This window comes from Panonychus citri, unplaced genomic scaffold (genome assembly GCF_014898815.1).
Source record: "Panonychus citri isolate SS breed McGregor unplaced genomic scaffold, ASM1489881v1 Contig00143, whole genome shotgun sequence".
Taxonomy (NCBI): domain Eukaryota; kingdom Metazoa; phylum Arthropoda; class Arachnida; order Trombidiformes; family Tetranychidae; genus Panonychus; species Panonychus citri.
Window position 1 is genome coordinate 1,576,904 of NW_026515548.1, and position 20,913 is coordinate 1,597,816.

Genomic DNA, 20,913 nt, shown 5'->3' on the forward strand with positions numbered 1-20,913 from the left:
TTTCCTCCATTTGAATTGACCGCCATTCTTTTCCCTGGTTACTGTAAACAACTTAAACTTCATCACATGTTTACATTTTGTCTCATTTGATTTATTTTGATTAACTGATTTACCTTTTAATTAGTCATTAATTAATTATGTTTTTTGATAGATTGAATGTTTCGTTAATTAGATCTTATTGTTATCTAAAGTATGTTTTCCAGAATAGGATCAATCTCTTTGGACCAGGAGGTCCATTTGGTCCTGGTAATGAACCTTTTTATTTTTTGATCCATTTTGTTTTCTTTAATTGTTAATCTTTATTTTAGTTAATTGGTTTTTTATTTTGTTTTTCTCTCTTTTCATATAATAGAACCTGGTTGTTTGATGCTACTTCCATTGGGTAATAATATTATTGAACAAAGAATATTGGACAATTATCATCAGTATGATTCAAATGTTTCTTCTGAAAAAGAGACTCCATCTTTTTTGGATAATATTTTTTTCGCTGTTCCTAAACAAAGGAAAACAGTTGAACAAAGATTAAGATCGCGATTCGGTGCTGCCCAATGGGGACCTCATGGATCTAAAATGTTAAAACGTCGATTTGATTTGGTTACTTGTGAAACTTGTGGAAATTATCGTGAAAAGATTCGTTTGTGTCTCCATTGTTTCAATAGAGTAGAAGAAGAAAGTAAGACAATTAAAGAAGCCATTGCCCGAGAATATGGATTGAATCCAGTGGAAAAACCAATGGAAATTCGGTACAAAAATGACCCAAAAAATGAAGTTACCGATAAAATATTGATCGAAGTGGACAAAGAGAGACCAATTTGGTTTAGCAAAAATTTATTACAACGAGCAAATGAAATAATACCCGAAAAAAGTGTAACAATATCAGATGATGGATCCAAAAAATGAAAATCATCAACAAAACCAAAACAAAATCTTGTTAGATATTGTAAAAATGATTACAATTATAGTCAAACATCACAAGTACATTTATTATATGCTTAATTGTTGTAACTTTTGCAACTAATTAAACACAACAACAACAACAAAAAACAAACTTTTCGTTGTAAACAATTAAGGTAAGAACAAAAAAGATCTGAGTTAACATCGGTAATGAACCATAAACTCTAATTTGAAACACTTTGGCAGAAAAAGAAACGAGTGACACTTGATCACAATTTAAACAAATCGACCATATTTACGATAATATGGAATCAATTGATTCTCATGTTGAGCATAATAATCTTTCCACATATCTTTTGATGATGAATAATTAAGGAGATAAGCCAACAATCCGACCGGCGGTCCTTTCCCTCGGCGGGTTAAGAAACCAGCGGGCATCCCGTATGGAATTACTCCTAAACTGTGTCCCAATTTAGGTGAATCATCTTCATAATCTTTGAAAATATCATGAAATCCAAATCTAATTGAGTAAAAGAAACGATCGTAAATTGGTTCAACAAGATTACACTGAACAATTAATCCATTTCCAACAAATGACACAATCACAATCACGATAAAAAGGGTTAACTTATTTTCCATTATCTTAATCTCATAATTTTTATCACTTCGATATTATAACATTGACACTGATTTGATGACCATCGAAACAATCAAAACAACACAATCATAATTTAGATATTAATCTCATCTTGATTGTTGTAATCTCTTGATGACAATTTCAATCCAGCAAATGATGTTAATACGGATTAAGAAGCAGAAAACAAGGAGAGGGAGAAAAAGAGAGAGAAAGAGATTAACAAATTGCTTTTTTTGGATTCTAAAAAAAAAGAGGTGCAATTGAATTAGAGGAACAACGAACTGTACATTTACCTGTAATCCATGACACCCACCGAACACAGGGTGATCCATTTGATGGCGAAATTCATGGCTGAATGAACGACAGAAAATACTCCTTACCTGGATTAGAATCATTTGTTTATCTCTTTATTATACCAATAAGAACATGTATCAATTATAATCAAGATTAGATCGATAACAAGCAATTAGAATCAACAATTAGAATTAGCAATTAAAATCGGCGGGAAGGAAGAGGTAAATTAGTTAATTGTTAAACAAATCAAATCTGCGATATGTTAATCACTTTTTCCGTTTTCTTTTCTTATTATTATCACTTTCACTTTTTCCAACATTCGTATTTAAATTGTTCCATTAATAGAAAGTCAACAATTTAATAAATCACAATATGATTGGAAAAAGAGAGAAATAAATTAATCTAAAATAATTGAGAGCAATTAAAATTGAATTAGAAAGACAATTAAGTGGGAGAAAGAAAAATTGTTCAGAAATTATTATGAAACGATTGATTTAGATTCGGATTTGATTGTTGTTAACTTAATTGTTGATCAATCATTGGATTGACAAATTTATCAATAAAGAAGGAGAATTAAAAAAAAATTAAGCTAAATGATTAACCCATTGGACCAAATCATGTAATCGATGATTAAATAAAAACCTTAATCATTTATTGGGATAAGAATCATGATCAAGTTAATCATTAACAATCAGTTTAATCATCTCATTAATCAATTGAATCCAATGATGGATAACAATTGATTGTAAAGTTATTTAATTATTATTATGTAATTACAATTAAAACTTGTTTTCGCAATTTGTTAATTGCAATCAATTTGTATCATCGGAATTTTAATTGTCATCTTAATTGTGTCTGTAACTTTTTTCACAGACACAGAGATTTAATTTAATTTGATGAAATTAATTTCAATCATAATTGATTATAATTTAATCGAGAGACAACAATTTAAATTCAATTAGTACGTTAAATAAACAATGATCAAGTTAATTAACTTAATTTAGTTACAGCAATCAAATTATATTATTATTTGTGTGTGTATGAAAATATTAATCAAAGCTTTTGATAAATTGAAACTGTTGATTAACAATTAACTTAAATCGATGCTGATTAAATTAAATAACTACATGAGCCCTTGAGGCAATGATTAATTGTTAGACTGTGTTGTTTAGTTTAATCACAATTAATTAATTTCCAGGTCAACTTTTTTCTGTTTAATTGTTAATCAAGTTCATTGTCTGGTGAGATGATCAACTAAATTATCAAATTAAATAATTTCTCATCAAATGTTTAGTTAATTAATTGAAAATAATATCAAATATTTGGATTCAATTAACCAGGAAACGTTTACAATTAACTTTAAACTGATCAACTGATTAGAGACTTAATTGTTTATTGAAAAAAAGTTACTTTGTTATTGCATAATTTGGCTAATTAATTGTAACAATTAGCAGATTGTTATCTATTAATAGAGTCAATTACAAATTTTCATGTCATTAAAAGCATTTAAATTGTTTCAATTAATTGTAAGAAAACAATTGAATTGCAATTAAGTTGATTTTTGATAAATCACCAAGAATCAAACATAACCATTAAAAAGTTAAATTGACAATTTATTGATTGTTATTAGAAGTTGATAATTGAACAATTTCAATTTCCCTTATTCTGAACATCATATTTACAATTTATTTCAATTACAATTAACTAATTAGCAACAATTAAGCTTTTCATTGATTTGGCCAACACGTTGAGTCAATTAATTTAAATTGTTCACTTTAATAAAACACAATTTTACATAAAAAATTAACATAGAAGACAATTAAAAACTAATTGTCGTAATTAATTGGGATCATTAATTTTTAACCAATCGAAAGTTCAATTTTTTAATTACCATATTAAATATCAGGTAAACAATTAAAGATTGAAATTGAATACAAAAATATTAAGTTAACCAGAGTGATTAACCTTTTCCCCCGTAAAAATCAACAACAATTAGCCAACAATTAAGAAGGAAATTATTAATTATTTCACCAAAAATTCACTCGAACTCTAAATTGCAACGAAATCAGTTCACCTACGATCTAAGGTCAGTTTCTACTCCCAACTGACCGCTGATAACTAACTAATTATCAACACAGCACTTTACACATCAACACTAATTAAAGTTAATTCCATCCAATGATTAACTAATTGTGTAATCGATAAATAATCAACCGATAATGTAAGAAAATCTAGTTAGATGTCGCTGTGACTTTCCAATTTCTTGTTACCTTTTTGAATGAAAACAAAACATTGAGTTAAAAGTGTTAATTGTTGCCCAGAGTTGCAAGTCAATGTGTTGACCACAATTAATTAAATTTCCATTCCACAATTAGTTCAATTGTCAACTGGTCAACAATCAATTAATTTTCTATTCCAATTAAATCAAAGGTAAAAAAAGAGAGGAAAAGAAAAGGTAAGTTAACCGATTGGATATTTTTCATTTTCTTTTTTTTTATTTATTCTTCTTAGAATTATTTTCTTCCCTTGTCTGGTTATCTCTTTCTCTCTCTCTCTCTCTCTCTCTGTGTCTCTCTCCTTCTCTCTCAGACTCTCTCCATTTACTAGCATGTAGTTTCTTTGATTCTATTTCTATTGTAATTAATTAATTCTCTTCCCTTCTCTCTCACTCTCTCACCCTCTCTCCCTCTTAATTCTGTCATTAAACTTGTGCTCCTCTTCTGATTCTGTTTATATGTAACATAATCAACAACAATCAACAATAAGAAATTAACTCTACTGTTTACATTTGTTTTTCTCTATCAAAGTAATTAAATCGTAATTGTCTATTGGAACCTCATCGTAATCATCAACTTTTATCCACATCAACCTTGATTGTTATCAATTGTTTCATCATCACCATCACCATCATCATCATCAATTAATCACTTGGTGAAAAATGAGAAAAAAATTGAACAATTTATTTATATTTACCTGTTTTCTACTTATACAAACGGTACATTCCGCTCACTATCCTCAAGGTAAGTGTGTTTTTAATTAGTCGTAATTATTGATTAGTGTTAATTGAGTTAATCTGTAATTTAAATGTAACAATTTCAATCTTTTTGCAACAAAAAAATTGCAAAGAAAACACATTAGTTGAAACGACAACGAAAAGAAATTGAAAAATTGAAAAAGGATTTGGGAGGATAAGCTTAATCCTTTCCCTTTCGTTGGGATAAACAAGATAATTAATCAATCTCTTTAATCATCTTCTCTCTCTCTCTCTCTCTCTCTCTCTCTCTCTCTCTCTCTCTCTCTCTCTCTCTCTCAAGCACCTGATGATGATGAAGATTCTGATATCTATGGGAGCGGCAATGGTCCTGATCCTGAAGGAGAAAGTGTTTTCCCATATGAAGAATATGGTAAACATGGTAAATATTATTATCCTTTTGAATAATTTAATTCCTTGAATCGGAATCGTGATTATAATTATTACTTGTTCCAGTCTAAAGTTACATGTAATTTGATTCACCATCTTTTCAATTAGGTTAAGATAATTGTTGTAGGCTTGTTACAATTAGATGGGATGATGATGATGATTAAAAGACAATCATGATATTTAATCAACAATTAAGTAATCATTACACTTAATATTATTACTTTGGTTAATCTTTAATTGAACACTCTCTTGTTGTTATTAACTTTCTTTACATCTTTAATTAACTTAATCAACTTGTTAATACAAGTTAGTTAGTTAATTATCTATGGTCAGCATATTTTCAATTAGATGATAATCTAAGGTGACCTTGAACTTGTAATCTCTTAATTTTGTTGTTGTTACTCTGATAATCCAATACTGAACATGATGATTATAGATTTACATGATTAGTTTGATTTAGTTTTTCTTTTAAATCAATTAACTGTTTCAATCTTTAATTTACTTCCTCTATTGATAATATAATTTAAAGATTTACTCATGATACTATTGATTTGTTTTTCTCTCACTAATCAGTTAATTGTTGGTCATCTTCTTAATCCGAAAGTCGTTGATCCCGAATAATTTGTTAATCATTTAGAGTAACAAATTTGTAACAATGAGTAGCCAGTCAATCAATTAATCATCAATGATTTTAAATAATTTGATACTTTTTGTGTGTAATTAGTTAATCATTTACCTTTTTTTTTTTAATTTCTTGGAAATGAAATTTTCTCGATTTGATCAAATTAAATGATTTCTTTTTATCAATCAAACTTGACAGTTAATCAAAGTTAGTTGATTATCAATTTTCAATAATTTACACATTAGTTGTACAATTTATATTTTAATCCAGTTTCAATCCAATTGAGAAATCAAGTTTCTCTTAATTAAATTAACTTTGTTTGTCTTTACATCCCATATATACCTTTAAGCTTGAATATTATCAATTAGATGATTAAGATTGATTAAGATGCCATTTTGATTGATATTGATTGCGATGATCAATAAAATGACAAGGTTACAATTAAAACTTGTTAGACAATCAAGTTAAACCAGGAATTAAATTATCATCACTTGTAATCAAAACTTTGGATCACAATTAACCATAATATTTAATCAGTAATCAATATAATTAACTTTAGACTTTCTCAATATAATATTTACTCTTCAATTGATTGTCACTTTAATTATAATTGATTTTTGTTAAACATTAATTGAGATAATCAAAGCTAATAATAAATTATAATAATTAAATGCCATTGATTATAACAGAAGTTATAATTACTGAGTTTGTAGAGTAATTTACAATTGATTAGTACCTTGAGATTTTTTTTAATTGTTATCATCGTGACAATAATTTACAACAATTAACTGTCACTAGAAATTAGTATTTACATTGATGATTAATAACTGATTTCTATGTAATAATAATCAATTAAAGATAATGAAAACTAATTATACAAGTTGATTGTTGCCATTGTCAGACAATGAGATAATCCAATGATTTAAATCACAATTTAAGTTGAATATGTATATTAATTACATTTAGGTGTTACAATCAGCCTACACTAATTAACTATTGGTGTCTCATTGTATTATCATTAATTGTGTTTATAACAACAATAATTAACTAACTACACCCGAGACATGAATGGATTAAGTTGTTGTTGTTAATTGTTGACAATTAAGGTTTTGAAATTTCTTGCCATTTGCTTAGCTTGATTGTTGAATTAAATTTAATTCACTTTTACCAAAATTTCTGTAATTTAATTTGTCAGCCCATTAATTTAATCAATGATTTCATATTTATTAATATTCACCAAGAGAAACAAAATTAATTCAAACAATTAATTTTATATAATACTCACAATGTTTCCCACTGTCAATTTATTTGATTATCATGATTACTCAATTAAACTTTTGGGTAAATCAACATTGATAATCATTCCTGACAACCATGATTCCTGTTTAATCTGAATTGTGATTTAATTTATGAGTTAAATAAGGAATTACAATTAATTTTACTTCATTTTATAATCAACTTGACAAGGTTAAGGTAAATCATCATTAAAATGAAAATTCAACTTTTTTTTTCTCGAAAATTTAATTCCACTCATTAGTAACTTAACTATCTACTAGATGGCGACACTGTACAGAAAAGTTTCTTTTATTATCTGATATTGAACATTGAATATCTGTTGATTGTAATGCTTTCAATTAATACAAACAATTTGATTTTTCTAATAACAATTTGATTAATTGCTTTAGTTGGATGACATGATCGGTTTCCAATGAAAAGTTTTTTGTTTCTAATTGCAACTGATTGTAATAATAATAATTATTATTATTGATTCTCAAGAGGATAATGATAAATTGTAATTACAATTTATCGGATTAAATGTATTGAAAGGGTTAATTAAATCAGTCAGGGGTAAATTAAGTTTAATTACATTGATTACCAAACATTCAATTAATTTAATTCTCTTGTTTCTTTATAATAGTTAATTGTAATGATTATCAAATTACTTGAGCAATATCAAGATTTACAATTAGTCTAGAAAGTTGATTAACTTTTTTACACTATTTTGATTTGATTGTTTGATTAATTAAGTAAAATAAGTAATCAAATATAGACAAGAAATACTTTTAATGATTGTAATCATTTAATTAAGTAAACAATTAATTACTCTGAGTAATATAAAACATGAACCAGAAACAGATCTAACAATTAATTGATTAACTAATTATATTGATGAAACACTTGATGCATCACAATTAGTATCGCCTCTCATTTACTTTTTCAAACAATTAGCAATCAAAATTTTCCTTACATCAATTTTAATTGCATTCAAATTTAAAACAATCAACAATTGTTGAGAAAAAAAAATTAATCAATCAATCAGTTCAAAAGTAAACACTGATTCCAACATTTGATTAATCAACTACAATCAGTGTTGCTGTGCATTTACAATTAAATACCAGTATCTAGTATTTAATTATCATCTTAATCATGATAACGATAATATCATCATCTTAATCATTTGGGTGACAAATGATGAAGATGCTAAGTGAGCAAAGTCCTTTTATTTTTACTTTTAGTTTTCATCATTTTCTTTATGCTTTTTTTAGACATTATCTTTAAGAGTTAATTAGTTTACTAATTGTTCAACAATCAGATCGATATTGTTGATATTGATTATATAAAATTGAAGAAGAAAAAAAAACTCAATATTAGAAAAGATAGAGAAAAACCCGATGAGAAACTAATCATAATTATCAATGATTATCTCAATCAATCTTTTAATTGGACAAATTTATTATTATTTTTTACACTCTTTCAATTGATATATTTTCTCCCCCACAATCAGTTAATCGTCACAACGTAACCACATCAACGCCAGCACCCGAAAAAAGCACATCGAGGGCACCATTCAGATGGCCACCCTATTCTTATCAATATTTTATCACAACACCTTCATCACTATTATCACAACCTTCATACTCTTATCCTTCATATCCTGGAAGATCCCGAGAAATGCCAATAACAATCACCACCTCGACCTCTACCACGACCACAACAACAACAACAGCAGCAACCCCAATTTCCCATGTAAAATATTCATGGCAAGAATATCAATCATCAATGAACCATGGAAATTCAATTGATCGAGATACGGTTTCGATAAAAGTTTATCCAACAAGTCAGATAATCTATACAACCCAAGAAGTTGTCATTAGATGTCGAGATGAAAGTTATCGTCGATTACCAGTTATATGGAGTCGTTCCGATGGTAGGCCAATGTCACCCGAAGCTATCGATAAATCTGGTCGTCTCATTTTACCAAATATCAAACTTTCCGATGCTGGTGAATACAAATGTTCACCAATAGATCAAAATTATCATTATTTATATTCCAACATATCAAAGGTTATTGTTTATCCAAGTAAGTCAACTACTGATTGAAGATTGTTGTTGATTAAAATTAACGAGCAATTAACACACTCACAATCTTAATATTGTACAGTTGAAAGCCTACGATCTCAACAAATGGCCTCAGGCTATGAAGTTTTCCAATGTCCATCCAGTAATTTAGAAACTTGTCCAGAGAGCACTAAATGTATTCCCAAGGCATATTTCTGTGATGGTGAATTAGATTGTCCCAATGGAAAAGATGAAGATAATTGTGGTAAGTTGATCAACAATTAACTTTCGAAAAATAAGAAAACCATTAATCATTTAATTTCTTTTTTAAATCATCAACAATCAGAATCATGTAAGTTATATCAATTTAGATGTCGAAATGGTCAATGTATTGATAAACCAAGAAGATGTGATGGATCAACTGATTGTCGAGATGGTTCAGATGAAATTAATTGCGATAATAATATTAATCAAAAAGGTAATTAAACAAAAATCCCACACAAAAAAAGTCATTGCTATGCGACATTAACTTAAATCAACAGAATTTAAATATCAGCTGATCAACAATTAACTTTTTCCTCCCAATCAAATGTACTAATAACTTTTTGTTTTCAGCCAATTGATCAACAATTTTCAAGATACAATTGAGTAAGTAACAATTGACTTTATCCATGAAAAAAAAGTACAACTAATCAACTCCAATCAATCAATTAACTTGACAAAATAATCAAATGATTTAATATAAATATTAAGAGAGAATCTTTCAAGTTTAATTAGAAGCAGTAATTTGGTTGATTGTTGAAGAAAAAAAAGAGAAAAGTTAATTACAATCAATAGTAATTACCTTTTCTCTCATTTTCTCAGGTCAACATTCTTTACGATGATATTAATTTTGATTGTAACAATTAAGTGAATGTTGATTAATTTTCGATATCTTATTTTCATCTCTTGTGTGTTTATGTTGTGGCAAAGGAAAGGGAAGATTATGATGGAAGATGAGTAAAAAAGCCTCTTAAGAAGACAAATCATCTTGTATCTTGCTGGCAGATCTCTCGAAAGCCACTTCTCTTCATGAGTTAAAATCGATTCCAGTGCCGATATATTTACGCACTTACCACGTCGCTGTTTCAAGAGAAGATGAACAACAAGATGAAGAAGAAAATGAGAGAAGATAAATTTTCATTTTCTTTTATTTTTCTTCTTCTTTCAATCTTCTCTAATTCTGATACTATCTAAGAGATTAAGAGGGAGGATAGAGAGAGAGAGAGCACAATTTACGATAGATAATTTAATTGGTCTCTTAATTGTGACTATTAACTTGATTGTTTCATCAGTTTAGTTATCATCTTCACACGGGCAAGGATGTTGCCCACTGAGTCGAGAAAATCTAATCCTTATAAAAGGATAACATCATTATCATATTCACCTTCATCTTCTTTATCCTCTTCTTCATCTAATTGTTTATCTGTGTCTTCATCTAATTGTTTACCAATGACAAGACGGAATAATAATTTACATAAATATCTTAATTGTTGCTTAATTGTTATTCCATTGATTGTTTTACTTAACCTTCAAACTGTTACCAGTTTAACCTGTGCCGATAATCAATATCCTTGTGCCGATGGGTTTCATTGTGTAGTTGAAACTTATCTTTGTGATGGTGATAAAGATTGTGCCGATGGTTCAGATGAATCCCGATGCTGTATGTTTCCTAAAATTCATGATAACTCATGAGATTCTAGAAATATAGCTAATATATGGATAATCGAATAACATTTTTTCGTAACTTTTTTTTTCTTTTCTTCTAAAAGCTAATCCAAGCTTCATTGAAGGTGATCATGGGGACAGATACTTACGAGAAGGTGAAAGTATTTCATTAACATGTCGAGCTACCGGATTCCCGATTCCAGCGATTCGTTGGAAATTCAATGAAGCTTTTATCACTTCGTCCAATTCCCGATTCCGAAATCAAAGTGCCAATGGTATTGGTACTTTAACCATTACTGGTGCTAAAAAGGATGACGAAGGAACCTATGAATGTGTCGCCGAAAATGCAAACAATTATGTTCACTTTAACTCTGCAGTTAAATTGAGAGTTAAATGTAAGTTGATTAGTAACAATTATCCTTTTTGATTAGATTAATTTTCAACTTTCTCTCCGTCTCTTTCCCAGCCCGTGACAGTGCCAATGATTATACGACACCAAGATCAGATCATTATTATCCCCAACGAGGTTTGTTTGTGATCTCAATTGCATCCTAATTGCTGTTTCAATTTTCTTAATTTAATATTAATCATTTACTTTTTCCTCATTCAAATTTATGTTGATCGTTTTGATTATTTTCGACTTTTTTTTCTGTTGATTTATTAACTTAATGTCTATGGCAATGTTCAATTTTGTGGGTCCATTTTTTTCATGGAAATTTTGTTATTAATTAATCATTTCTTAATCATTAAATTAGGTAATGTTGTACCTTTACAATTATCAATTGTACCACCATATATGGACGTTGAACGAGGTGCTTTCGTTCAATTTGCTTGTGCTTCGTCAAATCCTGGTGCCCGATTAGATTGGGTCTTCGAACAAGGTGAACTACCAAGAACGGCTTCTGTTGTAAGTGTTGTTTTGTCGCTATTTGGACAATTGTATCAGAATCTATTAGATGGGAAATTATCGAGAATATTTTTGAATGAATGATTTTGTGTTTTCTTTGACTTAGATTGGTGGCACTTTGACCATTCGAAATGCCCAAGAAACTGACCAAGGAACTTACATTTGTATGGGAACTGGAACTTACGGAACTAAAGCTGAAGCAGAAGCAAGATTAACCGTTAGAAGGCCACAATCAATGGTCACTGTGAATATCGTTCCAAGATACGTTGAAATTGAAGAAGGTGGTAATGTCATTCTGACCTGTAATTCATCGGCAACTATCGGTAGTACTTATATTTGGTCTTTTAATCGGCAACCACTTCCTCCTGGAGCTGAAACTGTAAGTTATCACTTTTTGATTTTTCTTGGGAAAATCGATTACAACGATTGATTAACTAATATTCAATTATTTCTCAATCAAGAGCAATAACAATCAATTGAGAATCCGATCGGCCGATCAACGTCATTCGGGTTACTATCAATGTAGTGTCCGATCTCAATATGGAGCTGGTGATGCGGCTGCTTTGGTCTCCATTAATCCAGTTTCAAGTGAACGTCGACCAGCAATGCTTGTTAAACCTTCTCACGCCGAAGTACCGATTGGTGGGTCTGCTCGATTCCTTTGTAATGCAACCGATCCAAGACCAAACCAAATTATATGGCAATTTAAACGAGGCCCATTACCTGCTGGTGCTCTTCAATCCCGTGAATTATTAACAATCAACCCAGTAAATGAAGCTCATTACGGTGAATATGTTTGCTTGGTATCAAACTCTTATGGACGAAATCAGCAAATTGTTGAACTTCACCGACCAAGTTCATCAGGTAAGAATCCAGTTGTATCTACTGGTCCGCTAGTTGCCATACAGCCTACGGATGGAATAAGTGTAGAAATTGGAGGTTTCGCTCGATTAGAGTGTCGGTCAAGTGATACTCCAGCCGAAAATATAAGATGGACTGTTCCGGGACGAAGAGATTTGCCTGAAGGTATCACAAGCGTAAGTATTATGATCAAATTAGACACTTTTTGGATTCTTATTTTTTGATTTCATTCTTATTCCAGGTAAATGGAATCTTAATGATCCGATCCGTTACCGAGGTTCATTATGGTGTCTATACATGTGAAGCCACTAACCACCTTGGAACAACTCTAGAAATGACTGAAATACGTCGACCCTCATTGAATCCAAACATATCACCACCCTATCGACCAGTCACAGGTCCAATCGATGCAACAATCGAACCACAACAACAAACAATTGTTCAAAGTAATTCAGGAATCCTTCGATGTATGGTAACAGGTTTACAAATTCCAAATATAATTTGGTCTAAAGTTAATGGAGTTTTGACCGAACGACATCGTATCGATGGTGAAATATTACGAATTGAAGATGCCGTAATTTCTGATCGAGGTCTTTATGTTTGTAAAGTTGAATCTCCACCAGGAACTGTTGTAGCTCAAGGATCGGCTATCGTTGAAATTGAACCTCGAGAAGCTCCAATTGTGGAGATTTATCCATCGGTATCTCAATCTATTCCAGTTGGAGGTTCGGCACTTTTCCAATGTCGACTCACTGCTGGTATTCCAGAGCCTAAAATTCAATGGACCCGAGCCGATAATTCACCTTTCACAACAACCACCGAAACTATCGAAGGTGGTGTAATCAGATTCCTCCAAGTTACTGGACCTGAAGAAGGTGTTTACAAATGTACCGCTGAAAACATCGCCGGTCGTGTTGAACACGAGGTAACACTTCGAATTGAGAGAAGTGAAATTCCAGTATCTCCACCCAGACCACCTTATCCTCCCCGTCCAAGGGAGCCTGAAGATGAAAATGATCGACCCGAATATCCACCAAGGCCAAGTACTAAAGTTTCCGTCAAGATTAGCCAACGATCACCATTAATGATTAGAGAAGGTGAACCTTTGGTGTTAGACTGTATTGCCGAGGGCTCAGTGGATGCTCAGGTTATTTGGTTGTCCAATTCAAAAGGTCAATATATCACAAAACCATCAATGCGACGAAATGTTTACCAAAAATCAGACACAACATCCGAAGATACCGGAGATTATCAATGTATGGCTCACTCTTCAGTTGGAACTACTCGAGAAACGATTCGAGTAATGGTCGAACCCAATTCTGGATCTCAAACTATCCCTCATCGTAACCCCTTACAACCGACAGTAACTCCTTATGAATCGATTCGTAATGTAACCTTGGGCGTTGGTGGATCGACTGAGCTCAAATGTCACGCCTCAGGTCCTGGTTTAGCTTCACCCACAATGACCTGGACTCGGGAATCAGGTCCACTTCCAGAAAATTCATTCCAACAACAAGGTACATTGTATATTGATAGGATTACCGAGGATAATAGTGGTACTTACACTTGTACTGGTCGAGGATCGAGTGGTGAAATTGTTGCCATCCAACGAGTACTTTTAAATGTCCAATCAAAGTTGACCCTTCACCTTGATCCCGTTTCTCAAGTTGTCTCTGTTGGCCAACGAGTTGCAATCAACTGTGTTGCCCCTGGAGCAGGAGCTGAACCAGTAGTGATAACTTGGAATCGTGAAGGAGCATCAATGTCATCAAGAACCCGAATCATTGGAGGACAATTGCTTTTCACTGAAATATCAACAACCGATACAGGAAGTTACATTTGCAAAGCAACAAGTTCCCTAGGAGAGGCTCGAGCTGTCGCTCATGTCCAAGTTGGCTCATCATCATCATCATCATCATCATCAAGTTCCCATCAAGACCATTACCAGCCCAGTCCAACACCCGTCAATCCAACTCCTTATTATCCACCAAACTATGAAACTCGACCTCCTCAGGGTAAACGAGAAATTGTTGACCAAAGGTCAAGTAAAACACTTTCCTGTGAATTCCGTCGTCTTCCCAATCATATAATTCAATGGGAATTCAATAACTTAAAAACATTACCACCCAATGTTGCTCCCTATGGAAATAACCTTGTGTAAGTGGCTTTTGTCTTATCACCAACAATTAACTAAATCTAATCATTTGTGTCTTGAGAGGATGAAACACTTAATTAAAATCAATTTCCTTATTTCCCTTAATTTAGTATATCAGATATTGGCAAAATGAATGAAGGACGTTACATTTGCAATGCCCATTTACCAGGATCCGAACGACCAATTGATCGTGACTTTATTGATCTAATTGTTAGAGGTAAGAAATTAACAGTCAATAATTAACTAATCATCTGCATGTTACCTGCATGTTACACCTAATTGTTTGTTGTATTAATGTTTCACTGTTAATTTACCGCATAAACATAACAACCAAATTAACAACAATCAATTAATTTTCCGATTGAGGAAACAGTTTTAAATTTTTCACTTTTTACAGATTAAAAATATTCCACTATCACAATTAAGGTTCAAGTATATTAGTAAATTGCGATGATTAAGAAGATGGAGAAACTAAATTATCATGATTATAATTTATCACATTTATTTTTCAAAGTTAATTATCAAATTTACAATTAATATGAAGAAAACAAATAATAGTTAATCAAGTGTTTACTTGTTGATCAATTGAAAGTCCAGTAAAAGTCAAGTATCTGATAATCAATTAAACATAAATCTTACCAATCAATTATCAATTTTACAACAATTAACCATGTAATTTAGTTGTGTTTGTTAATCACTAGTGATTACCATTGGTTTTAACACCCTTTTTTTCACGATTATCATTATTAATTATGATTAAATTAACCACTCAGACATTAATTGTTATTTATATTAAGATTGACAAACACTTAATGATCAGTAAATTGCTTACACTAGGCAATCTGATTTAACCAATGAAAATTTAACTTGACAATCAATTAGATGATTACCTTGACTTGATAATCTGCTTATTTATTAGTTTTTACCAGTTTCTCAATTCAATTTCTGCTTAATCAGCTTCTTAATATTAATCAATACAATCAACGATTATTATGATTACTATTACAACCTATTTGAAAAGGCTTAAGATTAACAATACATTTTATTAACTCTAATATTTAGATAGAAGATTAAATTGTGATTAACTTACTAATTCTTACATTAATATTAATCTATCTTTCTTAATCCATTTGATTAACCTTTTGTCTTTGTCCACCATTAATAATATTCTGGCTGTTTAATAGCATGATTAAGCTTTGGGATTAACGATTAATTACCGATAAGATTGAAACAATCAAATCAATAATTTCATATATTTAATTACAGATAAAATCAATGAATCAGCAACTTCCATACCAACAATTAATTCACTGGACAATATACCTTTGATTTCTCGTAAAATCAAACCATTTGATGAACATTATTTCTGGAAATAATCTAATTCTAATCAATGGAAATTAACCATTACAACCGCAATCTAATTAACAATTAACCCATTTACAATTTACTTACTTTTTAGTTTCAATTGATTATACCTTTTTAATTAATCTATCATTTACTATTTGTTGATTTCTGCCATTAACTTTGTCTTAACAGTTTTCTCATTCGTTGCCAAAACAATATTTTTGTTTTTCCAAACAATTAATCAACACGTTGTTACAATTAGTACTTTATTTAAATAACAATTAATTATAATCACTGGTCAATGTTTACAATTAATTGATAATCTTTTTCTTATTACAGTTAATCGTCCAAAATGTCATCAATCAATATCGTCTCTCGAAAAGAGTGTCTTCTCGAATTATTCGTGATTCGAAACTTTTTTTTTCTTCTAATTCTTATTATCCAATTGATATTAACTTTTCCATGAATTTTTCTTTCTAATTTTCAGATATTTCATCATGTTCTCCTTATGAGTTTAGATGCTACGATCAATCTTGTATTGATAGAGAATTGAGATGCAACGGAAGGCCAGATTGTCGCGACGGAAGTGACGAACAATTCTGTCACGGTGAGGAGTTGCCTCCTTTGGATTGTGATGATAATTGTGCGTCCATTGATTCCCATTTGTTTTAACAATTAACTCTAACTCTCACTAATCATGATCAACCTCTTGTCAATTCACAATTACCATCAAATTTAATCTTCAAAATAAGCTTAATACCTGAGCTTTTTTATCCTCATCAGTCAAATGCTGCCAACACCTTTAACCAATTTACCGTTAGGTTTTTGTTAATCTCTAAATCAATTTATCTGTCTACTAATTTAACTTAATTTTCACAGTTAATCTTAATCTCTATTTCTCTAGATATTATTAGATAGTCAATTCGACACCTATTTCTTATATTCAAACTGTCCGTTACTTTTGAATGAGTTTAATTTTCATTAGGTAATAATTAATCTCTTAATTCTAGACAATTACAACTTGTAATACAATCTCTCATTCCATGTTCAATTCAGAGCTCAGTTAATCATGACACAGATAATGATGATAATAGATTGACACAATCTTCTTGTTGTTCACCTTCGTTTCTGTGGATTTTCATTTGATCCTTTTTTCATAATAATTGATTGTTCTCAATTTTATCATCTCTCTTTCTCTTACCTATGCTTTTCTCTTGCTTGTTTATCTTCTTCATCCTCATCCTCATCCTCTTGATTTCTTTTTCTTTTTCTCCATGTTATCCTTTCTTTATTTCCTTTTATTTGGTGAAATAATTTTCTCTTTCTCTTTCTATTCTATTCTCTTTAGATTCGCAAGACTCTTATCCTCGATCACCAGATACCCGATCACGTTATCCATCTGATCCTCGGCCATATTATCCTACTTATCCCACTCAACCATCTTATTCTGATCCTCGGTATCAATCTCAACAACCAGTTCGAGTTGAAGTTAAAATTGAACCTAGTGAGCCATTGGTTACCGTTAATGACGATCTTGAGTTACGTTGTCGTGGAGATCAGCCTGATTATCGTTATGAATGGTTTAAAGATTCCCAACCAGTTCGAAGTGAAAACATCGAAATAAATCACAATATTCTAACTATTAAGAAAATCAAACCCGAAAATGGTGGAGTTTACACTTGTAGAGCCAGAAATCGTTATGGATTCGGAACTGATGATCATGTTGTCATGATACAAAGAGGTAAAGAGAGAGAGAGACAATCGAATCTCATTTAATAACATCGATACCAAATTAACTCAATTTATATTCGATTGGAAAGAAATAGAAAATCTCTTTGTTTTTTTCGAAATATTTTCAGTTCATTAACTTTTTTATTCTGCTGAGAAAAAAACTAGCAAACCTTGGCGATTCTCTGGTTATTAATATCATGAGTCTTTGAGTTACTCATTTTTTTTTAGAATTAAAATATCGACTGATTGTTTCTTTTTTCTTGAAACATTTTCTTCGTTAGTTTCACCTCAAGATGACATTAGGATTGTCGAAGCTGATCTTGGTTCATCTGTTGGTCTTGACTGTCCACGAACTATTTCTGGAGCTGCTTATACTTGGTCTCGACCTAATGGACAATTACCCAAAGAGATTGAAACATCAAACGAACGGTTAATTGTACGAAAAATTAAACCAAATTTCGGTGGTCAATATGAATGTACAGCGAAATCTGCTCAAGGGTCAACAGTATCTTTCGTCTCATTGGTAGTTAAAAAAGTTATCCCTCGATTCCGACGTGATCACAATTCACACATTAGATTATCAGCTATCCCTGACCCAGAGAAATCATTTGATATTGAATTAGCTGTTAAGCCAGAATTTGGTGAAGGTGTCATTCTCTACTCTTCGGGTCCCGTTAATCCATCAAATGGTCAACGAAACTTTATCTCCATCACTTTAAGTCGAGGTTTTCTGGAGTATCGAATTCGAAGTGGATCAGCTGCTGCGGCGAAATTGAAATCAACTAAACCCTTACCTCTCAACGAATGGACTAAAATCGTTATAACAAAAGATGGACCTAATGTTGTCCTTTTAATCAATGATGCGGCTGAAGTTCCGGTTACATTGACCGGTGATAATCTGGATCTTAAACTAGGTGAACCACTTTACATCGGAGGTGTCCCAAGAGAGACTGAAATAATATCGGAAGCAGGTTATCTTGAAGGCTTTAATGGTTGTATGTCTATCCTTAAAATCAAAGGTCGGTCCGTTCTGATGGCCGATGAAGGTGAAATTTTCAGTGTATCATCTTGTTCAACTTGTTCATCTGAAGTTTGCTCAGGTCACGGTGCTTGTCACGAAGATGCTTCAGTAACAACGGGCTTCCAATGTATCTGTCACCCTGGTTTCTCTGGTTCTAACTGTTCAGCCAATGTAGATGCATGTAAAGAGGGTTCATGTGGCCTTGGTAAATGTATCAATCGACCTGAAGGTGGTTATGATTGTTATTGTCCATATGGACGAACCGGACTTCGTTGTGAACGGGAGATAACGATTCGTCGTCCATCTTTCGGGGGTAAATCATTCGCAGCATATCCATCACCTAAGCCCATCACAGCCGAAACAAAACTCGAGGAAGAGGAAACCGCTGGCACTCCAAATAAACCAATGCCACAATTACAGGTTAAAATGCAAGTAAAACCAAGCCCAGAAAAAGAGGGTATAATCATGTACTCAGGTCAAGACGATTCGGGTAAAAATGATTTCGCAGCGATCGCGATTAAAAACAAGGCCATTGAATTTTCTTTCGATGCCGGATCGGGACCTGCATTCATCAGAAGTGCCCCATTGGAAAACTTTGACGATTTTGTTACCTTTAAAGTTTCCACCCATGAAAATATCGGTATTTTAACGGTCAACGGTAAAGAATACACCCAAACTGCCCCAGGCCCAACTAAAAGTTTACAATTAGAAACACCAGTTTACATTGGTGGTTTTGATCAGCAGAAAATGAAATTACCAAGATCACTTAATATTTCCCATGGTTTTGACGGTTGTATTGCTCATGTAAGTTGATTAGCATTTGTTTATCCTTCTTAGAATCATTTTCTCATGCTCTCATTATTTTCATCATTTATTTGCTCAAATTTCATCCTAACACAAACAATATAATATAAACTGACAGTAAATGAATGAAACAATTTATCGAGAAAGAAATTAACTAAATGACTTGAGCAACAACAACGAAAAACTTTCCTTTTGTTACCATTATGATAAAAAAAATCTTTATCCTCTTTTATATCATTTCCACCTCCACCTCTCCACCTCCTCTACAGGTTGAAGTAAATGGAGTCGCCATTGACTTTGCAAGTCAAGTTTTGGATGCAGCAAATGTAGATGATTGTGGTCCCCATGATTCATGTACTGAGGCTAATCAACAATGTCAAAATGGAGGAACTTGTCAAGGTGAATTATGTGTTTGCCCAACAGATTTCACAGGTAAATACCATCATTAACAGATGAAATTGATTTCTTTTCTTTTCCATTAACTGTATGAACCAATTAAACTGAACCAAATCTATTGTATTTTATTTATCCTGTTACAGGTCAACGTTGTGAGACATCAATTAAATCTGATGAAAGCCTAGGAAATACACTCAACGCAACAACAGCAATTACAACAGCGTCTTCGACAACAACAACATCAATATCAACAGCAACAGCAAATACTTCATCAATAACATCAGAGACAATCAATTCTATAGTAACAGCAACAAGCCAGCCAACGATGGGAGATGTAACCTTTTCCTCAACGGTTACGGATGCAACAACTTTACTACCAACAGAAACCACCACGAACCCACCGGTCACACCAGATGAGGCTTAATAGGCTTCACCATTGATAATTTAATATCATTTGAAAAACATTTACCTTTGTCAATCTAACCAAAGTATTAACAGTTTAATTAGTTGATTACAATCAAAAACATAACTATCTAATCAAACAATTTTGTCAACATCATTGAATTTGATTAACTCTAATCAAACCCATTCACTTATTTTGTTAATTTTGTCTTTTAATCACTTGAAATATTTGGACCGTTTTTTTTGCTGCATTTAAATTAAAATTAAATCGCTTACCTTAACTACTGATCAATTGTTGCTAATTATTAAGAAATTAAGTTGATATTCAATTGACCTAAAGGTCGAAAAGCTCTGACCAGTTAGATCTCAACGGGGAAT

The 20,913-nt window shown here is 31.6% G+C and overlaps 2 protein-coding genes across 6 annotated transcripts; both read left to right on the forward strand.

The window, feature by feature from the left end:
* The first annotated feature begins 44 nt into the window (after positions 1 to 44).
* LOC128396271 (39S ribosomal protein L32, mitochondrial-like) lies at positions 45 to 1,048 on the forward strand. Its single transcript, XM_053356827.1, has 2 exons — positions 45 to 246; positions 353 to 1,048. Exons 1-2 carry the CDS (start codon positions 138 to 140, stop codon positions 898 to 900), a joined length of 657 nt encoding a protein of 218 aa, XP_053212802.1. The 5' UTR covers positions 45 to 137; the 3' UTR covers positions 901 to 1,048.
* Positions 1,049 to 4,123: 3,075 nt separating this feature from the next.
* On the forward strand, positions 4,124 to 20,823 carry LOC128396205 (basement membrane-specific heparan sulfate proteoglycan core protein-like). 5 transcript variants are annotated; one of them, XM_053356753.1, is made up of 16 exons: positions 4,124 to 4,280; positions 4,633 to 4,845; positions 5,140 to 5,238; positions 8,654 to 9,229; positions 9,311 to 9,472; positions 9,554 to 9,685; positions 11,670 to 11,821; positions 11,928 to 12,200; positions 12,283 to 12,858; positions 12,924 to 14,839; positions 14,948 to 15,054; positions 16,669 to 16,824; positions 17,530 to 17,922; positions 18,194 to 19,737; positions 20,007 to 20,169; positions 20,277 to 20,823. In XM_053356753.1, exons 2-16 carry the CDS (start codon positions 4,764 to 4,766, stop codon positions 20,555 to 20,557), a joined length of 6,612 nt encoding a protein of 2,203 aa, XP_053212728.1. In that variant the 5' UTR covers positions 4,124 to 4,280; positions 4,633 to 4,763; the 3' UTR covers positions 20,558 to 20,823. The 5 variants fall into 5 exon arrangements, with proteins under 5 accessions (XP_053212728.1, XP_053212731.1, XP_053212730.1 ...); XM_053356756.1 differs by having other exon boundaries at positions 16,669 to 16,788; XM_053356755.1 differs by having other exon boundaries at positions 5,140 to 5,229.
* The last annotated feature ends 90 nt before the right edge of the window (positions 20,824 to 20,913 follow it).